General features: G+C 53.0%; 1 protein-coding gene across 1 annotated transcript in view; it reads left to right on the top strand.

Annotated features, from left to right (window-relative positions):
• LOC133747744 (polycystin-1-like protein 2) overlaps positions 1–20,048 on the top strand; it is a 99,899-nt gene that overhangs the window by 43,996 nt on the left and 35,855 nt on the right. The window contains exons 15-26 of the mRNA XM_062176041.1: positions 27–172; positions 835–1,026; positions 2,131–2,262; positions 4,319–4,501; positions 5,919–6,043; positions 7,038–7,164; positions 8,379–8,510; positions 9,820–10,042; positions 10,549–10,742; positions 14,819–15,049; positions 16,538–16,639; positions 19,840–20,018. Coding sequence (XP_062032025.1) covers positions 27–172; positions 835–1,026; positions 2,131–2,262; positions 4,319–4,501; positions 5,919–6,043; positions 7,038–7,164; positions 8,379–8,510; positions 9,820–10,042; positions 10,549–10,742; positions 14,819–15,049; positions 16,538–16,639; positions 19,840–20,018 — 1,966 coding nt within the window. The remainder of the gene's footprint in view (positions 1–26; positions 173–834; positions 1,027–2,130; positions 2,263–4,318; positions 4,502–5,918; positions 6,044–7,037; positions 7,165–8,378; positions 8,511–9,819; positions 10,043–10,548; positions 10,743–14,818; positions 15,050–16,537; positions 16,640–19,839; positions 20,019–20,048) is intronic.

The following is a 20,048-nucleotide window of genomic DNA, read 5'->3' as shown; positions in this document are numbered from 1 at the left end:
TCACTGCTCGGTTTCCATTTTGCCAGGTTCCTGTCTCCACTGCGGCCCTGACCCCACCCTCCCATCAGTGTATCTGCCACTTGGAAAAGAAGACAATGGCTTTGTGCTGACAGTGGTCATTTCTGTCGCCAATCAGGCTGGGGAGAGACAACAGACACGTGCCACAGTTAAGGTGGGTGATGACAATGGCCACTGTTTCTTGACAGAGGGAACTTCTCAACCCATCTGAACTTTCCCAGAAAGATGCCTGAGTGGAAGAAAAGCAAAGCCATGGCCAGATACACCAGTGAGTCATTCAACAAACACTTGTAGAGCAATCTACTACGTGCCTAGTCCTGGAGCTACAGCCATGAATACAAGGGACACAGTTTTTACCTTCAGACCCTGTGACTCAGTAGCTAGAGTAGGAGTAGGGAGCTAGGCTCGGGGAGGAGGACTTGGGGCAGAGCAGGAGGACCCTGCCCTGATTAGTGTCACATCTTCAGAGAGCCCAGGAAAAGAGGACCAAGATCAGTCAACAGGAACGCCAGACAGAACCTGGATAAAACCCCGGGCAAACGCCATGGGGCAGAAAGCAAGCAAATGTAGACAGGGCTGAGAACAAGCTGAGAAGGGCAGTGAGGGGGGGCGGCCACAGATCACCCAAGGCACGGTTTTGGTGGCCATGGGGGCCTGGTGCCGACAGGTCCAGCGGCCCCCTGGCCTCTGGATGCTCTGAGAGCCACTGTGCCAGGTCCAAGGCTTCTAGCCCCCTCTGGCTCACTGAGAAGACCCCCAAGTTCAGGCAGCAGGGTCTGGAGTATATTTCTGAGCATATTTCTGCTTCCCCATCAGGTGGGTCTCCGAGACACACGGGTAGAGGAGGACGTGGCTTTCCCGGCTGCTGTGTCGGAGAGAATCACTGCCACTCTCCAAGACGAGGGCGCCCCTGAGCAGCTTCTCCACCTGGCCAAGTCCGTGTCCTCTGTGCTGAACCACGAGGGCCAGGGCTCTGGGCAGCTGCTGAGAAGGGACGCCAGACACAAGGTGCTGAGGCGGCTCCCCTCCTGCTCTTCCCCTGGGCCCCGGGGTCTGCCTGCCGCCGTGGGGGAAGGGGGAACGGGGCAGGCGTGTGGATGGTGGTGAAGCCTTTAGTGTCTCCCAAGTGCTCAAGATCATCGTCCTCACAGTGAGTGACACACAGAAAATGCCTTCTTTGTTGATAACCTGCTTCCTCTGCTCATCCACATCCCATCACAGGCTTCTGGGGCTGGAAGGAATTTAGAAGATGTCAGTCTGGCCTCTTCCTATTTTTGGAAAAGATTTATTTATTTGAAGGGGGAGGAGAGGAGAGAGAAAGAGATTGACCTTCCATTCACTCCCCCAAATGGCCACAATGGCTGAGGCTGGCCCAGGCCAAAGCCAGGAGCCTAGAGCTCCATCTGGGTCTCCCACATGGGTGGCAGGGGCCCAAGCACTTGAGTCATATGCTGTTACTTTCCCTGGTGCGTTAACAGTGAGCTGGATCTCAAGTGGAGCAGCTGGGGATGGAGCCAGCACTCGGATGCAGGATGCCCGCAGTGCAGGTGGCAGCTTAGCTCACTGTGCCACAATATCAGCTCCTGGCCTCTTCCTGTTAAAGATGATGAAACCAGGACTCAGAGGGGGGAAAAGTGACTTGGCCTAGGTCAAGGGTGCCTGGGCAAGGCTGTGAGAGGGCTGGGGGCTCTCGGGAAGAATCACCTCCTGCTTTTCCAGTGTTTAGGGGCCACCTGCCTTCCTTGACCCTTGGCCCCTTGCTCCATATTCCATATTCCCTCTTATAAAGATGCTTGGATTACATGGTGGGTTATGCTGGCCTCACCACGTTAATCCAGGACAATCTCCCCATCTCAGGATCCTTAACACAATGAAATCTGCAAAGTGGTTTTACCACCTGCATAGCCACAGTTTGGGGGGATTAAGACAGGGGCATCTTCGGGAGGCCATGACTCTGCTTCCCATGCATCCTTTGAGGCAAATGGATACCTACGGAGCTTGGGAAAACCCCAGAAGAGCCCAGCACTCCTCTGACCCAAATCTTTCTGCGATGACTTCCCTGAGACATTGTAATTACATTTCCTCTCTCTGCCTTTCTCTCCCTATGCCAAGGTCAGAGAGAGTGTGCTGAGGTCACTGTCCACGGTCACGGCCAGCCTGGAGGACATGCAGAGGGTGCAGGGGCTGGCTGAGGCCCTGAGAGAGGTGACCCACCATAGTGAGGAGCTCACACCTGCAGCCCAGGTGAGTAGTTCCCAGCCACTGAGCCAGGCCATAGGTTATGCAACTCCCAGTGGGTGGGTAACAGCCCAGCTGGGCTTGGATCAAAGGGCCACACAGTCAGAGACCAATGCCAAATACCTCTGCCACCTTTGTTCCAAGGGTCCTGTGTGAGTGGTGCAGGGAAGGTGCCCTTCCAGCTGCTCCTTGTCTCCTGCTAAATGTGACAGCCTCTCTGCCCACACCCCCTCATTCCCCCAGGAGTGTACTCCAGGGAGTAACTGAATCTAATTAATCCTCTGTAGCCAAGTATGTGTCCAGACCTTCCCATGCACACCCTACCCCCTCCTCCAATTCAGTGCATCCCGGCCTGTTCTTCAGCTGCCAGCTCCTGCCTTTGTTTCTTTCTGGGGGTTTCCTCTGACCCTCAGGGGTCACTCTACCTGCCTAATTGACCCAATGCTCAGTGACAAATGGGGCTGCAGTACCTATACCCCAGCTCCTAAGCAGGATTGAGCCCTAGCAAAAGACCTGATCCTTCTCTCTGTGTTGGCTTCTTGCCCCTCCGTTACTCTCTCCCCTACTCCCTGCCAACATTTCCTGGAATCAGCTCCAAATAAACAACTTTCTCTCAAATCCTTGACTCAACCTCTGCTTCTTGGAGAACTCAAATTAAAACACTGCATTCGTGGGCTTACGGTAGCAAGGATTAGAAAGGAAAGCCATAATGACAGGAGGAGGGGAGAACTGCCCTCTATCCACACCCCCAGGCTGGCAGGAGGTTATACCCCTCAAGTCCTCCCATCGGAAGCCAGGGACCATGGTGCTGTTGATGACATCTCTGTTGTACCCACTTGCTCACCTGTTTCACCTGCAGACCTACTGCCTGTACCTGTATATACCCTCACCTCAGTCCTTCCATTTCTTTATTCATTCATGCAACAAATGTTTCCTGGATATGCTGTTTGTGCCAGGGGCTGTGCTGCTCATGGAGAACTCAGCAGGAAGACACTCAGTCTCTGTCCTCAGGGAACTTTCAGACAACTGGGGCAGCCACACATTAAACAAATAATGACACAAGTACATATATGCTCACAAAGTTGGAGTCAGTGCTGTGTCCATCCACCCTGCATCCATCTGTTTGTATTAGTTAACCTTTCATCACTCTAATAAATACCTGATAGAAGCTACTTAGCAAGAAAGAAAATGTTTCCATTCACGGTTTTGGAGATTCACAGTCCAAGGTCGGCAGCCCCATTGGTCAGGTGTTGATGAGGGCCAAGAGTGGCAGAATGTGTGTGGAGGAAGAACAGGGAGGTGAGACAGGAAGCACAGTCCTCCCTGTGGTATCTCCTGATGAAGCCACCATGAGTTGGTCATAGAGCTCGACCCTAGCAATCTAACCCAGTCTAATCACTTCCCAAAAGCCCTACCATCATTGCCTTAATTCAATTACATTTCTACCCTCACAGTACCATTAACATAAGACTTTGGAGTTTAAACATCTCTGTCAGCAGGGGAGTTCATGTTCAAAGTGTAGCACCATTCATCCACCCTCCACCCACCCACCCAACTACCCTCTATTCACCCATCCACTTATCCATCTACCCACATACCCTCTATTCACCAATTCACTTATCCATCTACCCACATACCCACCATTCATCCATCCACCATCCACCTATCCATCCTCCATTCACCCATCTGTTCACCTACCCTTCAATCCATCCATCCTCCATCCACCTGTCCACCCATCCATTCATCTACCTGCCCATCCATCCCTCCAATCAGCAAATGCTATTGAATCCCTACTATATGCAGGGCACTGCACAAGGCACTCTGGAATAGATTCAGAGATGGCCAGGCTGCCCTCTGGAAGGCAATTAGAACTTTGTAATGGGGGGACTCTGACCTCAAGTCAGGGACGCAGGCAGCCTGTGTGACGGCTCTGGCCCAGTCTTCTTTGGCATGCGTCCCTGTCCTGCTCCCCTACACTGCAGCCCCTGTCCCTTGACTGAGACAGGCAACCCCAATCCCAGGCAGGGGCTCACGTTGTTTTTCCTTCTTTGGGCGAATCCAGCGGGAGGCCAGCTGGGCTCTGCAGCAGGCCACTGAGGCCCTGTTGATGGTGAGTGCCAAGGCCCATGCTGAGGACCAGAGGCGCCAGGCAGCCATCCAGGACCTGTTTCAGGTGGTGGGCAGTGTTCTGGAAGCTTCCCTGAGCAACAGACCGGAAGAGACCACAGCATTCACCAGCAGCCAGGTCAGTGTCCCAGGTGCAGACCCCACCCCACCCCACCCCCATTTCTCAGTGTTTCCAGATGGATCTTTGTCTCATCTTGTAGGCGAGGAAACTGAGGCACAGAGGTTAAAGTGTTGCCTGGAGAGCTGGAAAAAGTTGCTGAGACCAGAGCTTCCGGAGGCAGTGTGGTAGAGCAGGTAGCTCGTGCCCTGGAACGAGTCAGCCTGAGTTCAAACCCTGCTGCTGTCACTTGCGAGCCTGTGACTTGGGCAGGTCACACAACTTCCCTAGCCTCATGTTCTGATCTGCAAAGTGGCACTTTCTGCCTCATCCCAGATCGGCCAGCAGTCGGAGGGGTCTCACGTACCCCCTTCAAGGCTGGGTACCCCTGTTTCACTCAGCCAGGAACACAGAACATTGTTAGAAAAGAGGTGACCACAAGGGCAGCACAGCCCCAAGCAGCCCCAGCACCCGGTGGGGCCCAAGGACGCGGCATCCTGGGACAACATCATGTTGGAGCCCAAACCCACTTCTAGATGCCACTTTATCACGGGGCCACTGTCTATTTGGGAAGAACTAAGGGCACACGGGATTGAAGACACGTGGGTGCACACTCACATAGTCACATGGCCACATGTGGCCACACTCACCCACTTGTACCCTCCCTCAAGCACATTCACACACTCAATCACAGACACTCCCATACAAACAACACACTCAGATGCACACACATACAATCGCAGGCACACCCTTGCACACTCACACTGTGCCCTGATTACACACCTCAGAGTCCCCTACACACACTCATACATGCTCAACACTCATGCTCCCGACCTCAACTCACATTCACATTCATTCATACACACTTTCATGCACTCAAGTTCACTCACATGCACACACATACAGTCATACACTCACATCAACACACTCACAGTCACACACACACACAAACACTAACTGTGCCCGGAGAGCAGCTCTGAGCAAACATCCACCCTTCCTGGGTCCTCATAGCAGCCCTGGCAATCCCAGCGATGTATCTTACCTGGGGCTTTAGACGGGCTAGGGAGCAGAGTCCAGGGCAGGTGACGCCTCCAGAGCAGCCTTGCTTGGCCATTTCCCCTGGAATCAGACGTGGGCCAAGGGAGGACATCAGCTCAGGGCACAGACCCAGCTGTGACCTTCATCAGCATAGCATCCCTGGTCACCCATCCTCCATGCTGCCACTTCCCCGTCTGCCAAGGGCGATAATGAAGACCCACCCCATGGGTTTGTCATGAGAACGACAAGGTTGGCAAGAGGCAGGCGTCTGACTTTGCAAGTGCCCGCTCTTCATGCTCCCACCAGGGCTGTGTTCCGCCTCACTCCCCTGATCCCCCTGAAGGCCCCACGTTGGCCTGGTGTCAGCACCCACAGCATTGTTTCCTGTCTCCCTTTCCAGGCTGCCACAGTACCCGAGCTGCTCGGGGTCACAGAGCGTATGCAGACTGCCCTCCTGCTGGGGACGCTGCCCGGGGGCCTTCCCGCCATGCTGGCCACCCACTCCATCTCCGTGTATACAAACAGGTAACTGGCTGCATGGGTGCACCCAAGGAGGCTCCTCCCCCAGCCTTGCACATCCACACCCACATCCCGTAACCCTGGGACAGGCAGAGCCCAGGTGCCTACTGTGGGAATCAGAGAAGGGAAGAGACCTAAAGCTGGGAAGGACTGCCCACCCGGGGAAGTCCCCCGCCACACACACAAACACAACATGATGGCAGTTTACACAGAATAGTCGAAAGCCAAGCCCAGTGTCAGAGCCACCTGCGAGACCCGGAGTGACAGACAGTGTCACAGCCGTGCAGAGGCTGAGTGATTGGGATCAGCCCACAGCAGGCCATGCCCTGGTGTGTTTGCTCAGCCCATTGCTCCATGGGCCTGAGGATTCAAGACACACTGGCCAGGGGACTTTCCCTCCCAGAGGGCTTCTCCCTGGCTGAGCACTCACCCAGCACCTAGAGATGTCATCCTCCCACCACCCCTCCACCTGACCACCAGGGGCTGGACTGTGCTGCAGGCACTGTGGGACCCCCTCTCCACCCCCACCCCAAGTCTCAGTCCCCGGCTCCTCATGCCAGGGTTGCCCTCTGCAGCCCTCGGGCAGTTTTCCAAAGTGGCATCTTGATCAGAACTAGGCCCTGAAAGCAGGTCCCCACACTCATCAGATAGGACAAGGTCAAAGGCCAGAGAAGGTGGGGCTGTGACACCAGAGGTCGAGTGGAGAGAGATCAGCCTGGAGAAATGTCTTCGCCCAAGCTCACTTATTCACTCAGCACCTGTTGAGTGGGCAGCTGTCCTGTGGTGTCTGGATGATCCAGAGATACAGCTGTTTGAGCAGAAGCAGCACTGAGGGCAGTGGATGCCCTGTGCTGCCCCGGAGGCTCCGTGAGGACAGCATTTTCCAGCTTTGTTCACCGCTGTACCTCCTCTGGTGGCAAAACCAGGACTCCCTGTAGTGCGGGGGTACAGCTCTTCCTCCAGCTCTGACTTTCTTCTCTCTGTCTTATCCCATGGCCAGAATACAGCCACAGAGTTGGCGAGGCTGCTCCGTGCACATTGCTCCTGCTGGCTCTGCGACCTTCACTCTGCCTGCCACCTTGTCCCTTGGCTCTGCAGAGGACGGCCAGGAGCCTGTGGACATCAGGGTAACAGCAGTGATCACCTCTGCAGGGACAGCCCTTCACAGTTTGCAAAGCACTGTCCCATGTATTTGCTCATTTCTGCTGATAGCATTTCTGCTGACCACATGGTATTGCTGTGCCCATTTTACAGATTAGGTTCACTGACTTAGCCAAAGCCACGGTTAAGTGGCACTCCTGACATCCAAACCTGTCCTATTCATACTGAGTTGCAAAACCTCTCCAGCAGCCTTGAATCTACTGGGCAGTAGATGGAAAGCTCTTTCTATCAGTTCCATGACCAGGAAATGGAAACTCAGGCTCTTTCCACCCTCAGATAAAGGCACATTTTTTTAAAAGATATATTTACTTATGTGAAAGGCAGAGTTACAGAGAGGCATAGGCAGAGAGAGAAAGAAGGAGATGCAGAGAGAGAGAGGTCTTCCATCCACTGATTCACTCCCCAACCAGGGCTGGGCCTGTCCAAAGCCAGGAGCCAGGAGCTTCTTCCAGGTCTCCCAAATGGGTGCAGGGGTCCAAGGACTTGGACCATCTTCTACTGCTTTCCCAGGCCATAGGAGAGAGCTGGATCGGAAGTGCAGCAGCTGGGTCTTGAACTGGTGAAAGGAACATTTTTGACTATTGATTCCTTGAGCCCAAATAAAAGTGACAAACATCTTTCTCTTGGAGACTTAAGGTCAGTCCTCAGCATCCATGGGGAATTCATTCCAGGACTCTCCCAGACACCACAGCCCCAGGTGCTCAGGGGCCTGTGTTTGCACGTGGCCTGCCACGTACTTTAAGTCCTCTTGAGGACCCTCACAATGCCTGATGTGGAGTAAAGGACATGTGAATAGTTGTTACGTGCTATTCTTCATGGAACAATGACAAGAAAAACTCCCACGTTCAGTGTAGATGCAGTTTTTTCCCAAGTGTTCTCCATCAGCAGTTGGTTGCATCCATCCATGTGGAGCCACATCGGCTCATTGCACAGAGACATTTGCACAGTTGCACCATCCTGTAGGTGCTCAGCCAAAGCAAGGCTGACTTGGGTTCCACAGGGCCCATTCTCTGAGGCCCAAGGGTGGAAATGCCAGGAAAACCAGCAGCAGCTGAGAGTCTGTCCCACCCTCCTTCTAGCAAGGCTCCTCACCCACCCCTCTTAGGACCTGTCATTCATCCGGGCACCTGTCCACTTCCAGCCCCAGGGGTCCGGCCAACACTCCCTGCTCTTGTTGCAGATGATGAGTTTCCCAAAGAGCCCTTTCCCAGCTGGGAGCCACTTTGATGTCAGTGGAACCATTGGTGGCCTCCGTCTGACCCATGCTGATGGACAGCTCATCCCTGTGAGGAACCTGTCGGAGAATATCGAGGTAGCATCTGAGTGTTGTCAGAAGTCGGGGTGCTTCTGGCCTCCTTTTCAAGTTGGTTGGTACAACAGTCAGTCATGCATCGGTCCTGACTCTGCCTTATACATTGCATTTCATGTAGAACTATACATGTGTCAGTTTAACCAATCTCTGGGTGCTTAACTGAGAAGCTTTCCTTGTTATATTATAATTCTGTCAGTTGGACTTTTAATCATCTTCATTGTGTAAACCAACCCATGATGCAGCCTCTAAATGTGCAGTTGAATTTTCTCTATATATTTCTTTAAAAAAAAAAAGATGTATTTATTTGGAATGCAGAGTTAAGGAAAAAGGGAGAGAGAGAGATCTTCCATTTGCTGGTTTCCTCCCCAAATGGCTGCCATGGTTGAATCTGGCCTAGGCTGAAGCCAAGAGCCTGGAGCTCCATCCTGGTGTTCTACTTGGGTGGCAGGGGCCCAAATACTTGGGCCATCATCTGCTGCCCTCCTAGTCACATTAATGGGGAACTGGATTGGAAGTGGAGCATCAGGGACTCCAACCGGTGCTCATATGGCCACAGCCAGTGGCTTAACCTACTACGCCAAATTGCCAGCCACAGATTTCCTTTAAAATTAAGCAAAAACAGAAGGAAGAATGGGGGGGGGGCAGGAAAAGACAAGGTATTTTCATTTAAAAAAAAAAGTTAAGCTAGGACATGAGCTCACAGGTGCACATGTGCCCACATGCTTTCATGGCTTTAATGAGTGTTCTAGCCTTCTCCAGTTTTCTCTCCAAGGACCGACTCAATGACAGCTTCCGCTGCTGTCTGTGTCCTTGTCCTGGAGCTGATGAATGTCTCCTTAAATACAAAAAGAGATTTTGCAGCTGTGGTTGAATGAGGGTCTGCAGATGGTCCTGGATGATCCAATGGGCCTGTTGCAGTCACAAGGGTCCTTATAAGAAGGAGGCAGAGAGTGACCACGAAGGAAGGTGATTTGATGCCAGAAGCAAGAAGTTAGAGTGGTGTGAGGAAGGGGCCGTGAGCTGAGGACTGCAGGTGGCCCCCAAAACAGGGAGAGGCAAGGAAGCAGGTTCTCCCAGGGATTCCAGAAGGAACCAGCCCTGTTGATGTTAGCCCTCTGACCTGGCTCTGGACTCCTGGATTCCAGAGCCACCCAGTGAGAGGGTGTCACTTACAGAGGCCGCAGGCAAGCAACACAGGAGCAAAGCTCAGCTCCCAGCACTTGCCTTGGATGGCTCTCGGCAGCAGCTGGACACTGCCCAGTGGCATCTGCTTCCTGGCACACCTCTGACTTGATTGTTCTGATGACAGATCCTGCTGCCCCGGCTTTCTGAAGGAAACAGCGAGCCGACGGTGTTGAGCCTGATCAGTCCTGGGGCCTTGTGGGTGAACGTGACCTCAGGGGAGGCGGCCCTGGGGATCCAGCTGCACTGGCATCCTGGCATCCCACTCACGCTCAGCCTGGGCTACGGCTTCCACCCCAACACGACCCATTATGATGTCCAAACTCGCCTCCTGCCAACACCTGCTCCAGGTAGCCCTGATCCCCAGCCTCTTTCTTGAGCTGCCTCCTGGGGTGTGACCCGCTTCAAACTTGAGAATCAGAAGCCATAGGAAGAAAATCAAAGGAAAAAACCACCTGCCACACGCAGTCGCTTCTTTTTGTTGGTGTTACTAGCACTAATATTTGCCAATCTTATTTGAGCACCTGCTGTATGCATGCCCTGACGAAGCTGATAAGCACTTAGGGAACTGACCCCATTGTGGTCTTCATAGCCCTCGAGGGTAGGAAGTGTTGAAATCTCCACTTTCCAGGTGAGAAGACAGAGGTTAAGAAACAGCCTGAGATCACAGAGCCAGTAAAGGGGTAGAATCCACCTTTGAGCCCTGTCTGGTACACTCTGCATGCTGACTGAGTCGTGGCACTTCTGTGTCCCTGGGTCCCGGGGGAGAGGGCACTCCTAGCATGTCGGAGTCTGCTTCCCTGCCAAGCCACCTCAGTCCCCGTTTCCCAACTGACCTGGTGCCCGCTCCTTGCAGAGGAGCTGTTCACGTGGATCCTAGGCCCCGAGGACCTGCGCTTCGGGGAAGGTGTCTACTGCTTGACTGTGGCCCCCGAGTCGGACCTGGAGCTGGCCCCCCGGGGGAACCTCACAGTCGGCATCACCACCTTCCTCTCCCACTGTGTGTTCTGGGATGAGGTCCAGGAAACCTGGGACAACTCTGGGTGCCAGGTAAGGAGAGGGACGAGAACGGGAAGTCAGGGCAGTGTAGTGGTCGTGACCGGTTCCTGTGGAGTCCCCTCTTGGTATCTCTGGGTCAGCATCTGTGTCACTTAAAGGGCCTTTGCATATGCTGTTCCCTGTGCCTGGAACATCCCTCCTCCCCCTGCCCCAGCCTTAGCAACACTTCCAACTCGGTCAGACTCCCAGCTGTAAACCCCAGAGCACACATGCCCCCTGCACAGCACTGACCTCTCTACAGAACGCTTAAATGGTGGCTGCTCTCGGGCATACTGAGGGCCCTCAAGGCAGGGACTGTGTGCTTTGTTGCTATTGGAGCCCACGATCATTCCACGAGTGGACAAATGACTAGGAAGCCCTGCGGACTCCAGTGGCTGAGGAGGCCGGGGCGTCACTGCCAGGGAGGTGAACTCACCGTGGGTCTGTCATGCTAGGATGGGTGCAGCATTCTCTGCTGGATTTGTGCTTTCTTTATAAACCCACACCATGGTCTCCAGGGTAGCTGTCTTCCCGCATTTTACAGGTGGTAAAACAAAGGCTCAGGAAACTCAACTAACTTGTCCCAAGTCCCACACCTAGTAAGATGGGGAGCTAGAACTTGAAGCCAGGTCTGTTTTGTGTCTAGAACAAAACCACTATGCTAGGTGGCTGCCTCTGCAGAGCCTGGTACTGTCCCACTGAACCCTGGAATGCCTCTTGGCTCTGTTCATTGCAATCAAAGCCATCTCAGGTCAGCTCAGCTCTGCCCCCAAGGAGCCAAAGCTTACGGTAGCATCCTACAGACAGACATTGGCCTGGAGGTCATCAGACCCCACTCTAGGGCATCACTGTCCCTTCCCCTTCCTTACCTTTGCCAAGTGCCATCTCTTTCCAACACCCTTCTTATACCCCCAACTTGTAAAACTCCTGCTCCCCTCTAGTAAAACTCTCTTGCTCTTCTCAGGGAGCTCCCACACATCTGGGGTCCTGGGGTCTCCCTCCATTGGATTTGTCCTACATTTTCCCCTCCCTCTTCTTCCTCCTGCACCAGCCTCCACTTGGAATTGAAGTCTCTCTCCCATCTGTCTCCTCCTAGCCCATTTATTTATTTTACACATCTTCACCGTGTGCCTGGTGATGGGGACAGAGCACTGAGAAAACCCAGTGTGCTCTCAGCCTAGCAGAGGACCAGACAGGAAGCAAATGGCACACAATGGTCCCAAGGCACTGGGAGAAGCCAGGTTCCAGCAGAGCCAGAGGAAGAGGAGACTCAGAGCTGGCTCCCTCTGTGTTCACTTCTGCAGCTGCCTCTGTTGTCTGGTCAGGTCACGCCCTGGCTTCTGGCTGCCACACACAGGGAACTCCCCCAAGTGCTGGGAAGACTCACCTGGGTGTGTGGAGGCAGCCAGGAGACAGCGAGTTCCCCACACTTGCAGCACCAGCCTTTGTACCTCGGGAACAAAAACCCTGGGTGTGTGGTCTCCCTCTCCTGCTCTGCTCTCCCGGAAGCCCTCTTATTCCCAGGCTCCTGGCACAGAATGTCCCCAAGGTCTACTCAGCAAGTGTCAGGGTGGCATCAGGCTGGTTCATCCCATTTCATCAAATGGTGGCCAAGTCGCCCCACCTCTCTGAGCCTCCTCATCCTACCATGGGGATACAGGATGGCTACCACAGATAATACAGGGGGTCTTGGATGAGGATGAAGTACTTAGCCTGGAGCCTGGCAAGTGGGTGCTCTTTAGGCTAAAACCATGCACCTACGAATGCAGACACATGTAAGTGTAGGATGTGCAGAGCTCATAGGCAGGAATGCATCAGGGACCAAAATCTATGGCTAGCCCAGACTTGTGCACTGTATACTCATCACAGGTACAGGTATAGGTGCAGGTACAGATACACTATGGACACATAGAAATTGCTGAGGAGCCATCCACAAGTAAATAAAATCATCTGGCCTAGATGGAAAACCACCACTCCATTCCCTACACAGCAAAAGTCCCAGGTCTCTGGACCACAGATTCTTATCAAAGAGCAAAGTAGGAATTATTGCAAGAAGTCTGAGAACCCATATTCTTGCATATGTTTTTTTCTCCAAGAATGCTGAAGGTACAACTACTGTCAAGGTGGATCCACAGGTTAATTCTCAATATTCAGAGGACCCCCCCCCAGGCTACAAAAGGTTGGGAAAGCCACTGAAGCTCATCATTGTGAAAGTCCAGGAAGACACAGGTGTTGGGTCTACATCCAGATTGGCCTGAGCCCCAGCACTCGGTCTTGTTACAGGCACCTACTTAGGTCTCTTGTCTGAACCAGCCCTACTCTTCCAGGCATGCCTGGTGTTCCAGGAAGCTCCCCAGCTGTGTAATGAACCACTGGCCCCATGCCCGGGGGTGGAGCGGGGGGAATGGATGTGTATGTGTGTGTTTGTGCTTGTGCATATATGTGATGGGGGAGCCTTGCTGAACAGCTCAATAGGGTAAACAGTTACCTGCTGGGACATGACTGGGCTCCCTGAGGTTCTTCCCCAGCAGGTGCTAGACCAGAGAACTTTCCAGAATTCTCAGAATTTCTTTGCTGCTCCATCCATCCTTACTGCCTCGAAGTGGACCCTGGAATGGAAAGGCAATGCTGGGTTATGGGATTGAATTAAATCTCCTTTACCCACCAACTGTCCCTGGGAGATGACTGTTGGCTGGCTTCAGGGCTTGGAGATGGCCTGCCTGACCACATGGGGGTAAAGCAAGGCACAGGTGGAGGTTCTGGTTCTGGTCCACCAGTCTCTTTCCTATCCCAGTGTATCCCCTTCCTGGTGTTGAGACACCAGCCTGGGGTTTAAATCATTAATTTATGAGGCAGACACACACAGAGAGAGAATAGAGAGAAATCTCCCATTTGCTGGTTCATTCCCTAAATGGCTATGACAGCCAGGGCTGAGCCAGGGCTAGAGCCAGGAGCTAGGAGCTCCATCCAGGTCTCCCACATGGGTGTCAGGGACCCAACCACTTTAGCTGCCACCTGCTGTCTCTCAGGATGTACAATCCCATGAAGCTGGGATCAGAAATGCAGCTGAGACTCAAACACAGGTAGTCTAATCTGGGATGCTGGCATCTTTTTTTTTTTTTTTTATCTTATTTATTTGAAAGACAGAGTTAAAAAGAAAAAGAGAGAGGTCTTCCATCCACTGGTTCACTCCCCAGATGGCTGCAATGGCTGCAGCATGGCTGATCTGAAGCCGGGAGCCAGGAGCTTCCTCCAAGTCTCCCCTGTGGGTACAGGGACCCAAGAACTTGGGACATTTTCCACTGCTTTCCCAGGCCATAGCAAAGAGCTGGATCATAAGTGGAGCAGCCAGGACTTGAACTGGTGCCCATGTGGGATGCTGGCGCTGCAGGCTGGGGCTTTAACCTTCTGTACCACAGCGCTGGCCCCTGGAAGCCGACATCTTGACCACCAGGCCAAATGGTCACTCCCAGTTTAGGATTTAAACACTTGTTCTTCTCTTTTTACCCCTGTGACTCCCCAGATGGTATTTTGCTCTTTGGTATAAGTTGACTAACATCCAGTTTGCCTGGTACTGAGGGAATTTCTGGCACTCAGGACTTGCTGTTTGAAAAACAGGGAAGTCCCAGGCAAACTGAGATGGGCTGGTTGCCCTGGGTGTCCTCTGGCATCTGGCCCATTGTGGGGCACAGAGTTAGTGTCACACAAATGCTTGCCCTGTGAGTGGGCCTTAGGCGTGCAATGGACACATTGAGTCTAGGGCAGTGCATGATTCAGGAGTAGAACCAACAGGACCCCAGCATTACTCTGCACACTTCTCTAAAACTGGCGAGGCCAACCACCAAGATACACAGAGGTGCCCACTAAGAACGATGGGTAGGATGTTGGCTAGAAATAACTTCCTCTGCATTTTAAAATTCATGCTTAATTAAATGAAAAAGCTCAAAGGGGCCCCCTGCCAAGGCTGGCCTCCCAGCAACCTCCCAGCGCACCACAGGGCAGCGCAGCCAATGTCACTCTCCTGCCTTGGGCTCAGGGAGGTGGGACGTGCCCCAGAGCATTTCCACCTGGCTTCTCTGGGGTTGCAGGTGGGGCCGCGGACCACCCCCTCCCAGACCCACTGCCTCTGCGACCACCTCACCTTCTTCGGAAGCACGTTCCTAGTGATGCCCAATGCTGTTGACGTTGGCCAGACTGCCGAGCTCTTTGCCACCTTTGAGGACAACCCCGTTGTGGTGACCACTGTGGGCTGCCTGTGTGTGATCTACGTGTTGGTGGTGATCTGGGCGAGGAGGAAGGACGTGCAGGATCGGGCCAAGGTGAGCTTGCATGGCCAAGGGGGTGGGGAAGAGAGGACCATGGGAAGTCCCCTTGCAGGGGCTACAGGGACCAGAGCCAGGCTGGGCAGCAGAGAGGCCAGCTGCCAGTTCAGGCCTGGACCCTGGATGCTGGGACCTGTCTCAGGAAAAATGTCTCTTTTCATATAATTATCAGGAGGCTTGTGCCACTGACCACTTTCTAAGAACTTATTATAGGCCAGGAGTTATCCCACTTAACAGGGCTCACAGCAGCCCTCAGGGACCAGTCCAGAGGGTGCCCCAAACCACCCTCAGGTTCAGTAATTGGCTGGAAGGACTCACAGAGCTCGGGAAGGCGGTCAGCCTCGTGGTTATAGTTATAGTCCTCAAAAGGACGCAGGTTAAATTCAGCAAAGGAAAGAGAAGAGGCCTGGAGCAAGCCTCTGGCTTTCTCCCCAGTGGAGTCGCTTAATCCTCCAGCCACAGTGAGTGACAGCTCACAGGACCAGCATCTGACTGGGCCTCATCACACAGGTGCGGCTTGCAAGGTGTGATGTGCCCGCCTGTCTTCCAGTGCCTCTGTCTCCAGGCTCCCCAGTGTGCCTGGGGCTCCCATCGTAAGTCAGCAAGGCCCAAGGCCCCGGGTCTACAGATTCTCAACACATGGGATATTCCCAGGCCTTAGAGGCTGCCTCCCAGGACCTAGCCAGCAGCCAGGATTTCGCAGGCACATGCAGGGTTTGGACCCCCATGCTTGCTGAGTTTTCCCTTTCCTGCACAGTACTTCTGAAGTCTTAAATAGGAGGCAGCCCAGGACCCAGAGGGCCACTGACTGGCCTCAGGCCCTCTAGACAGAGCAGGAATTCAATGCCAGGTGTGCCTGAGCATATGACCACTCTGAAGCTGCACGTTTTGATTTTTCTGAAACATGCCCCATGGCTGACACACAGAAGGCCTTCAGCAAGTGCCTAGGAAAGTTGGAGGGAACACACGTGCCAGGCTGCACAGCCACAGGGCCCTGGCACGCCCTCCCACTCTCACCCTCACCTCTCAGGATGTCAACACGGGATGAAGCTCCGGGAGGCTGCCTTGGATACTGCAGAGCCTCAGCCAGACTTTGGCTCCTTGGGAGCCCCTGACCAAGCCCTGACAACTGACATTATCCCAGCACTTCATTCCTTCCAATTCCCTCATAAGCACTGTCTAGTTATGGATCTTAATCCAGGTCAACAGCGTTTGTGTGGCTCGCCATGTCCATCAACAAACACCAAGTCTATTTCCAACATAATAGCAGAGTCATGTTTAACAGACAATGCATTTGTGCTTTTGTCAATAGTTTTTATCCAAAATGCTTTTTTTAAAGAGCAGTTTTCACCAACAAAATGAATAGGTCGCATATATAATTTTGCTTTTGCCCTTTAATTATCTTAAATGCCCCTGTTGTTCTTGGCTGGTGTGATGGGTGAACGCACTGAGCAGGGCCCTCCCTAATGCTGTCCCTCTGTCCAGGTCAAGGTCACAGTGCTGGAGGACAACGATCCCTTTGCCCAATACCACTACCTGGTGACAGTCTACACAGGACACCGGCGAGGGGCAGCCACGTCCTCGAAGGTATCTGTGCAACACCCTTTGGTTGATCAGCACATTCCCCCTCCCCCCACAGTGAAGCACTGCTCTGCCACTGGGGACTCACTTAGTGGATTCTGTGCTGTTCAAGTTGTTGTTGTTTTTTTTTTTTTTAATTATTATCTATTTTGAAAGACGAAGTTACAGAGAGAGGTAGAGACAGAGAGAGAGGTCTTCCATCTGATGGTTCACTCTCCAGATGGCCGCAATGGCTGGAGCTGCGCCGATCCGAAGCCAGGAGCTTCTTCTGGGTCTCCCACATGAGTGCAGGGGCCCAAGGACTTGGGCCATCTTATACTGCTTTCCCAAGCCATAGCAGAGAGCTGGATGGGAAGTAGAGCAGCCGGGACTAGAACCGGCGCCCATACGGGATGCCAGTGCTTCAGGCCAGGGTGTTAACCCGCTGCGCCACAGCACCGGCTCCAATGCTGTTTAAGTTTTATTTCTCTTCTGGTTTTTGTGTTTTAGGGAGTCTTTTCATCAAACAAAAGAGGACTGTAATCTCAGTATCACTGAGGTAAAGGAAGAGCAGTTCAAAGAGGGTTAGGGCCAGCCTCGTGCCCGTCGGTCATCTCTCTTCTCACCAAAGAGTATCACACACATTTAGAGCACTGCCCACAGCAGGTGTGCTCACAGGTACAGCAGAGCCTTCAGGAAGCTGCTAATACTGAAAAATGGGGACAACAGAATTGATAGGAGAGGGAGGAAAGAAAAAGACCATTTGAAAACAAAGAGTCCTGGCCGGCGCTGTGGCTCATTTGGCTAATCCTCCGCTTGTGGCGCTGGCACCCCAGGTTCTATTCCCGGTTGGGGCGCCGGGTTCTAGTCCCGGTTGCTCCTCTTCCAGTCCAGCTCTCTGCTGTGGCCCAGGAAGGCAGTGGAGGACGGCCCAAGTGCTTGGGCCCTGCACCTGCATGGGAGACCAGGAGGAAGCACCTGGCTCCTGGCTTCGGATTGGCGCAGTGCACCGGCAGCCGGCCATGGCAGCCATTTCGGGGGTGAACCAATGGAAAAAGGAAGACCTTTCTCTCTCTCACTGTCTAACTCTGTCTGTCCAAAAAAAAAAAAAAAAAAAAGAAAGAAAAGAAAAAGAGAGACCATTTGAAAACAGAATCTTGAGTTAGATTTTCTGGTGGACTGATTCGCAGAATCTGGCTAAGAAGTCAGGTAACGCCGTCTGTGCTTAAACAGGTTGACCAGATGGACTGAAGGCAATACTTCAGTTTTAGACCCTCTGAGATCCATGAACATTTCTCTGTGGAGCACAGCAGGACATCTCTATGGTATCTTGTGCATGCTACATCCCTCATCAGGATACACGAGAGTCGTCCCTTGAAGCAGCCTCCCTTATTGAAGCCAAGGGCTCCATGGAACACAGTTTGTCTTTTTTTTTTTTTTTTTAATAGGCAGAGTGGACAGTGAGAGAGAGAGACAGAGAGAAAGGTCTTCCTTTGCCGTTGGTTCACCCTCCAATGGCCACCGCAGCTGGCGCGCTGCAGCCGGTGCACTGCGCTGATCCAATGGCAGGAGCCAGGTGCTTCTCCTGGTCTCCCTTGCGGGTGCAGGGCCCAAGCACTTGGGCCATCCTCCACTGCACTCCCTTGCCACAGCAGAGAGCTGGCCTGGAAGAGGGGCAACCGGGACAGAATCCGATGCCCCAACTGGGACTAGAACCCCGTATGCCGGCGCCACAGGCGGAGGATTAGCCTAGTGAGCCACAGCGCCGGCAACAGTTTGAGAACCATCTGTGCTTTTACCAGTCCAGAAGAAAATTCCATTGTTATCCAAAACAACATCAGGCTTCTCAAGAACAGGGCATTCGTCTGTTCCTTTTTTATTATGTTACTTATGCATATTATTTTTTAATTGAACATTTTAATTTAATTATCACCATGTCATAGGCCCTAGGCACCTGCTAACCCAGAGTAAGTCCTTGGTAACCATTTGTTGGATAAATGAGGGTATCACTTTTCTCCATCCAATGCAACACCTCACTCACTCCCATTTGACACTGAAGAGCCAATGACTACAGGAAAGGAGTGGGACACTGATCCCAGCCTTGCCGTCACATTTCACTTGATCTTGAGAGGTTCTCAGCTAGGCCCAGTGTTAGCACCTCTGCAGACAGTTGGCCAAGATGCAGGCATATCTGGAGGTCACAGATGGGGCAGGCGGTGCCTTTGGCATGTGGCAGGTCGAGCCCAGAGATGCCAGAAAAACAGCCCCAGTGCATGGGACAGACCTGCCCACAAAGAATGACCTGGTCATTCAGCATCAGCCGTGGAGCTGGAGAAATCCTGCTAGAGCTGACGTTGGAACAAGGATTTGAGCACAAGGGTTGATCCGAGATGGGACCCCTGGAAACCCCTGCAGGAGGGTAGGGAAGCCAGACAGGGACAGGAAGGTGCAACAAAGTGAACATGATCAAACTGGTTACCCCCAGGAGCTCAACAGCAGAAACGCGTGCCTCGAAGTCGTCCAGGCTGAGGGGTGAGGGAGCTGGGGTAGGCATCCACCGCTGGCTTAGAACAGCAGGCTGGAGCCGTCAGTTCTCTGGCACTTCCAGCCTGCTGCTCCAGCAGCCAAAGAGAGCTCCCAGGGCAGGAGCTGTGGTGGCCGGCAGCTGGACACGGATGCCAGGAGCACTGTAGTGGTGAGGCAGAGGGGTGCAGGCGGAGCTCAGAATCTGCCACACAAATGCTGCTGTTGACTCAGAAAATCAGGTGTGTCTATCATCACCACGGGAACAGAATCAGAACAACAGGTTCCTGGACCTGATTCCCAACATTCTTACTTGGAAGAGCTAGGGTGCACCCTTGGGATATGAGGGGATATCAAAAAGTTCACAGGAAAATGGAATTTAAGGGTAAGTTTATCTTGCTGCAAACACTTTTGAAATCCATACATGGTTCACATAATATACGTTTTCCATGCACTTTTTGAAAACCCCTAGTATTTTCAAGGTAACAACTGTTCATTATTCAGTGCCAACCACCGTGTGAGGCCCTGGAAATGAGGTTGTTAGTGGGGGTGCAGATGGTGTCACCCTAAACCTGCACATGACAGAAAAAATAACAGCAAATAACCTCCAAGATGCGAGGTGATGGTTTTGTCTGTTTCTGGCCCCCTCCAATGGAGCAAGGCTAGTGGGGCTCAGTAGGTCACTTGTGGTCTCTGGATTGCAGGTGACCATCACCCTGTATGGATTAGATGGAGAGAGTGAACCCCACCACCTGTCAGACCCCAACAGTCCAGTTTTCGAGCGAGGAGGAGTGGATGTCTTCCTGCTTTCTACCCTGTTCCCCCTAGGGGAGCTGCAGAGCCTCAGGCTGTGGCATGACAACTCAGGGGACCAGCCATCCTGGTGAGTCGGGGCCAGACCCTGGGCTGGGCA

The sequence above is a fragment of the Lepus europaeus genome, chromosome 19, assembly GCF_033115175.1.
Source record: "Lepus europaeus isolate LE1 chromosome 19, mLepTim1.pri, whole genome shotgun sequence".
Taxonomy (NCBI): Eukaryota; Metazoa; Chordata; class Mammalia; order Lagomorpha; family Leporidae; genus Lepus; species Lepus europaeus.
The sequence above is the reverse complement of the archived record's forward strand: the minus strand, read 5'-3'. Positions and strand labels throughout refer to the sequence as shown.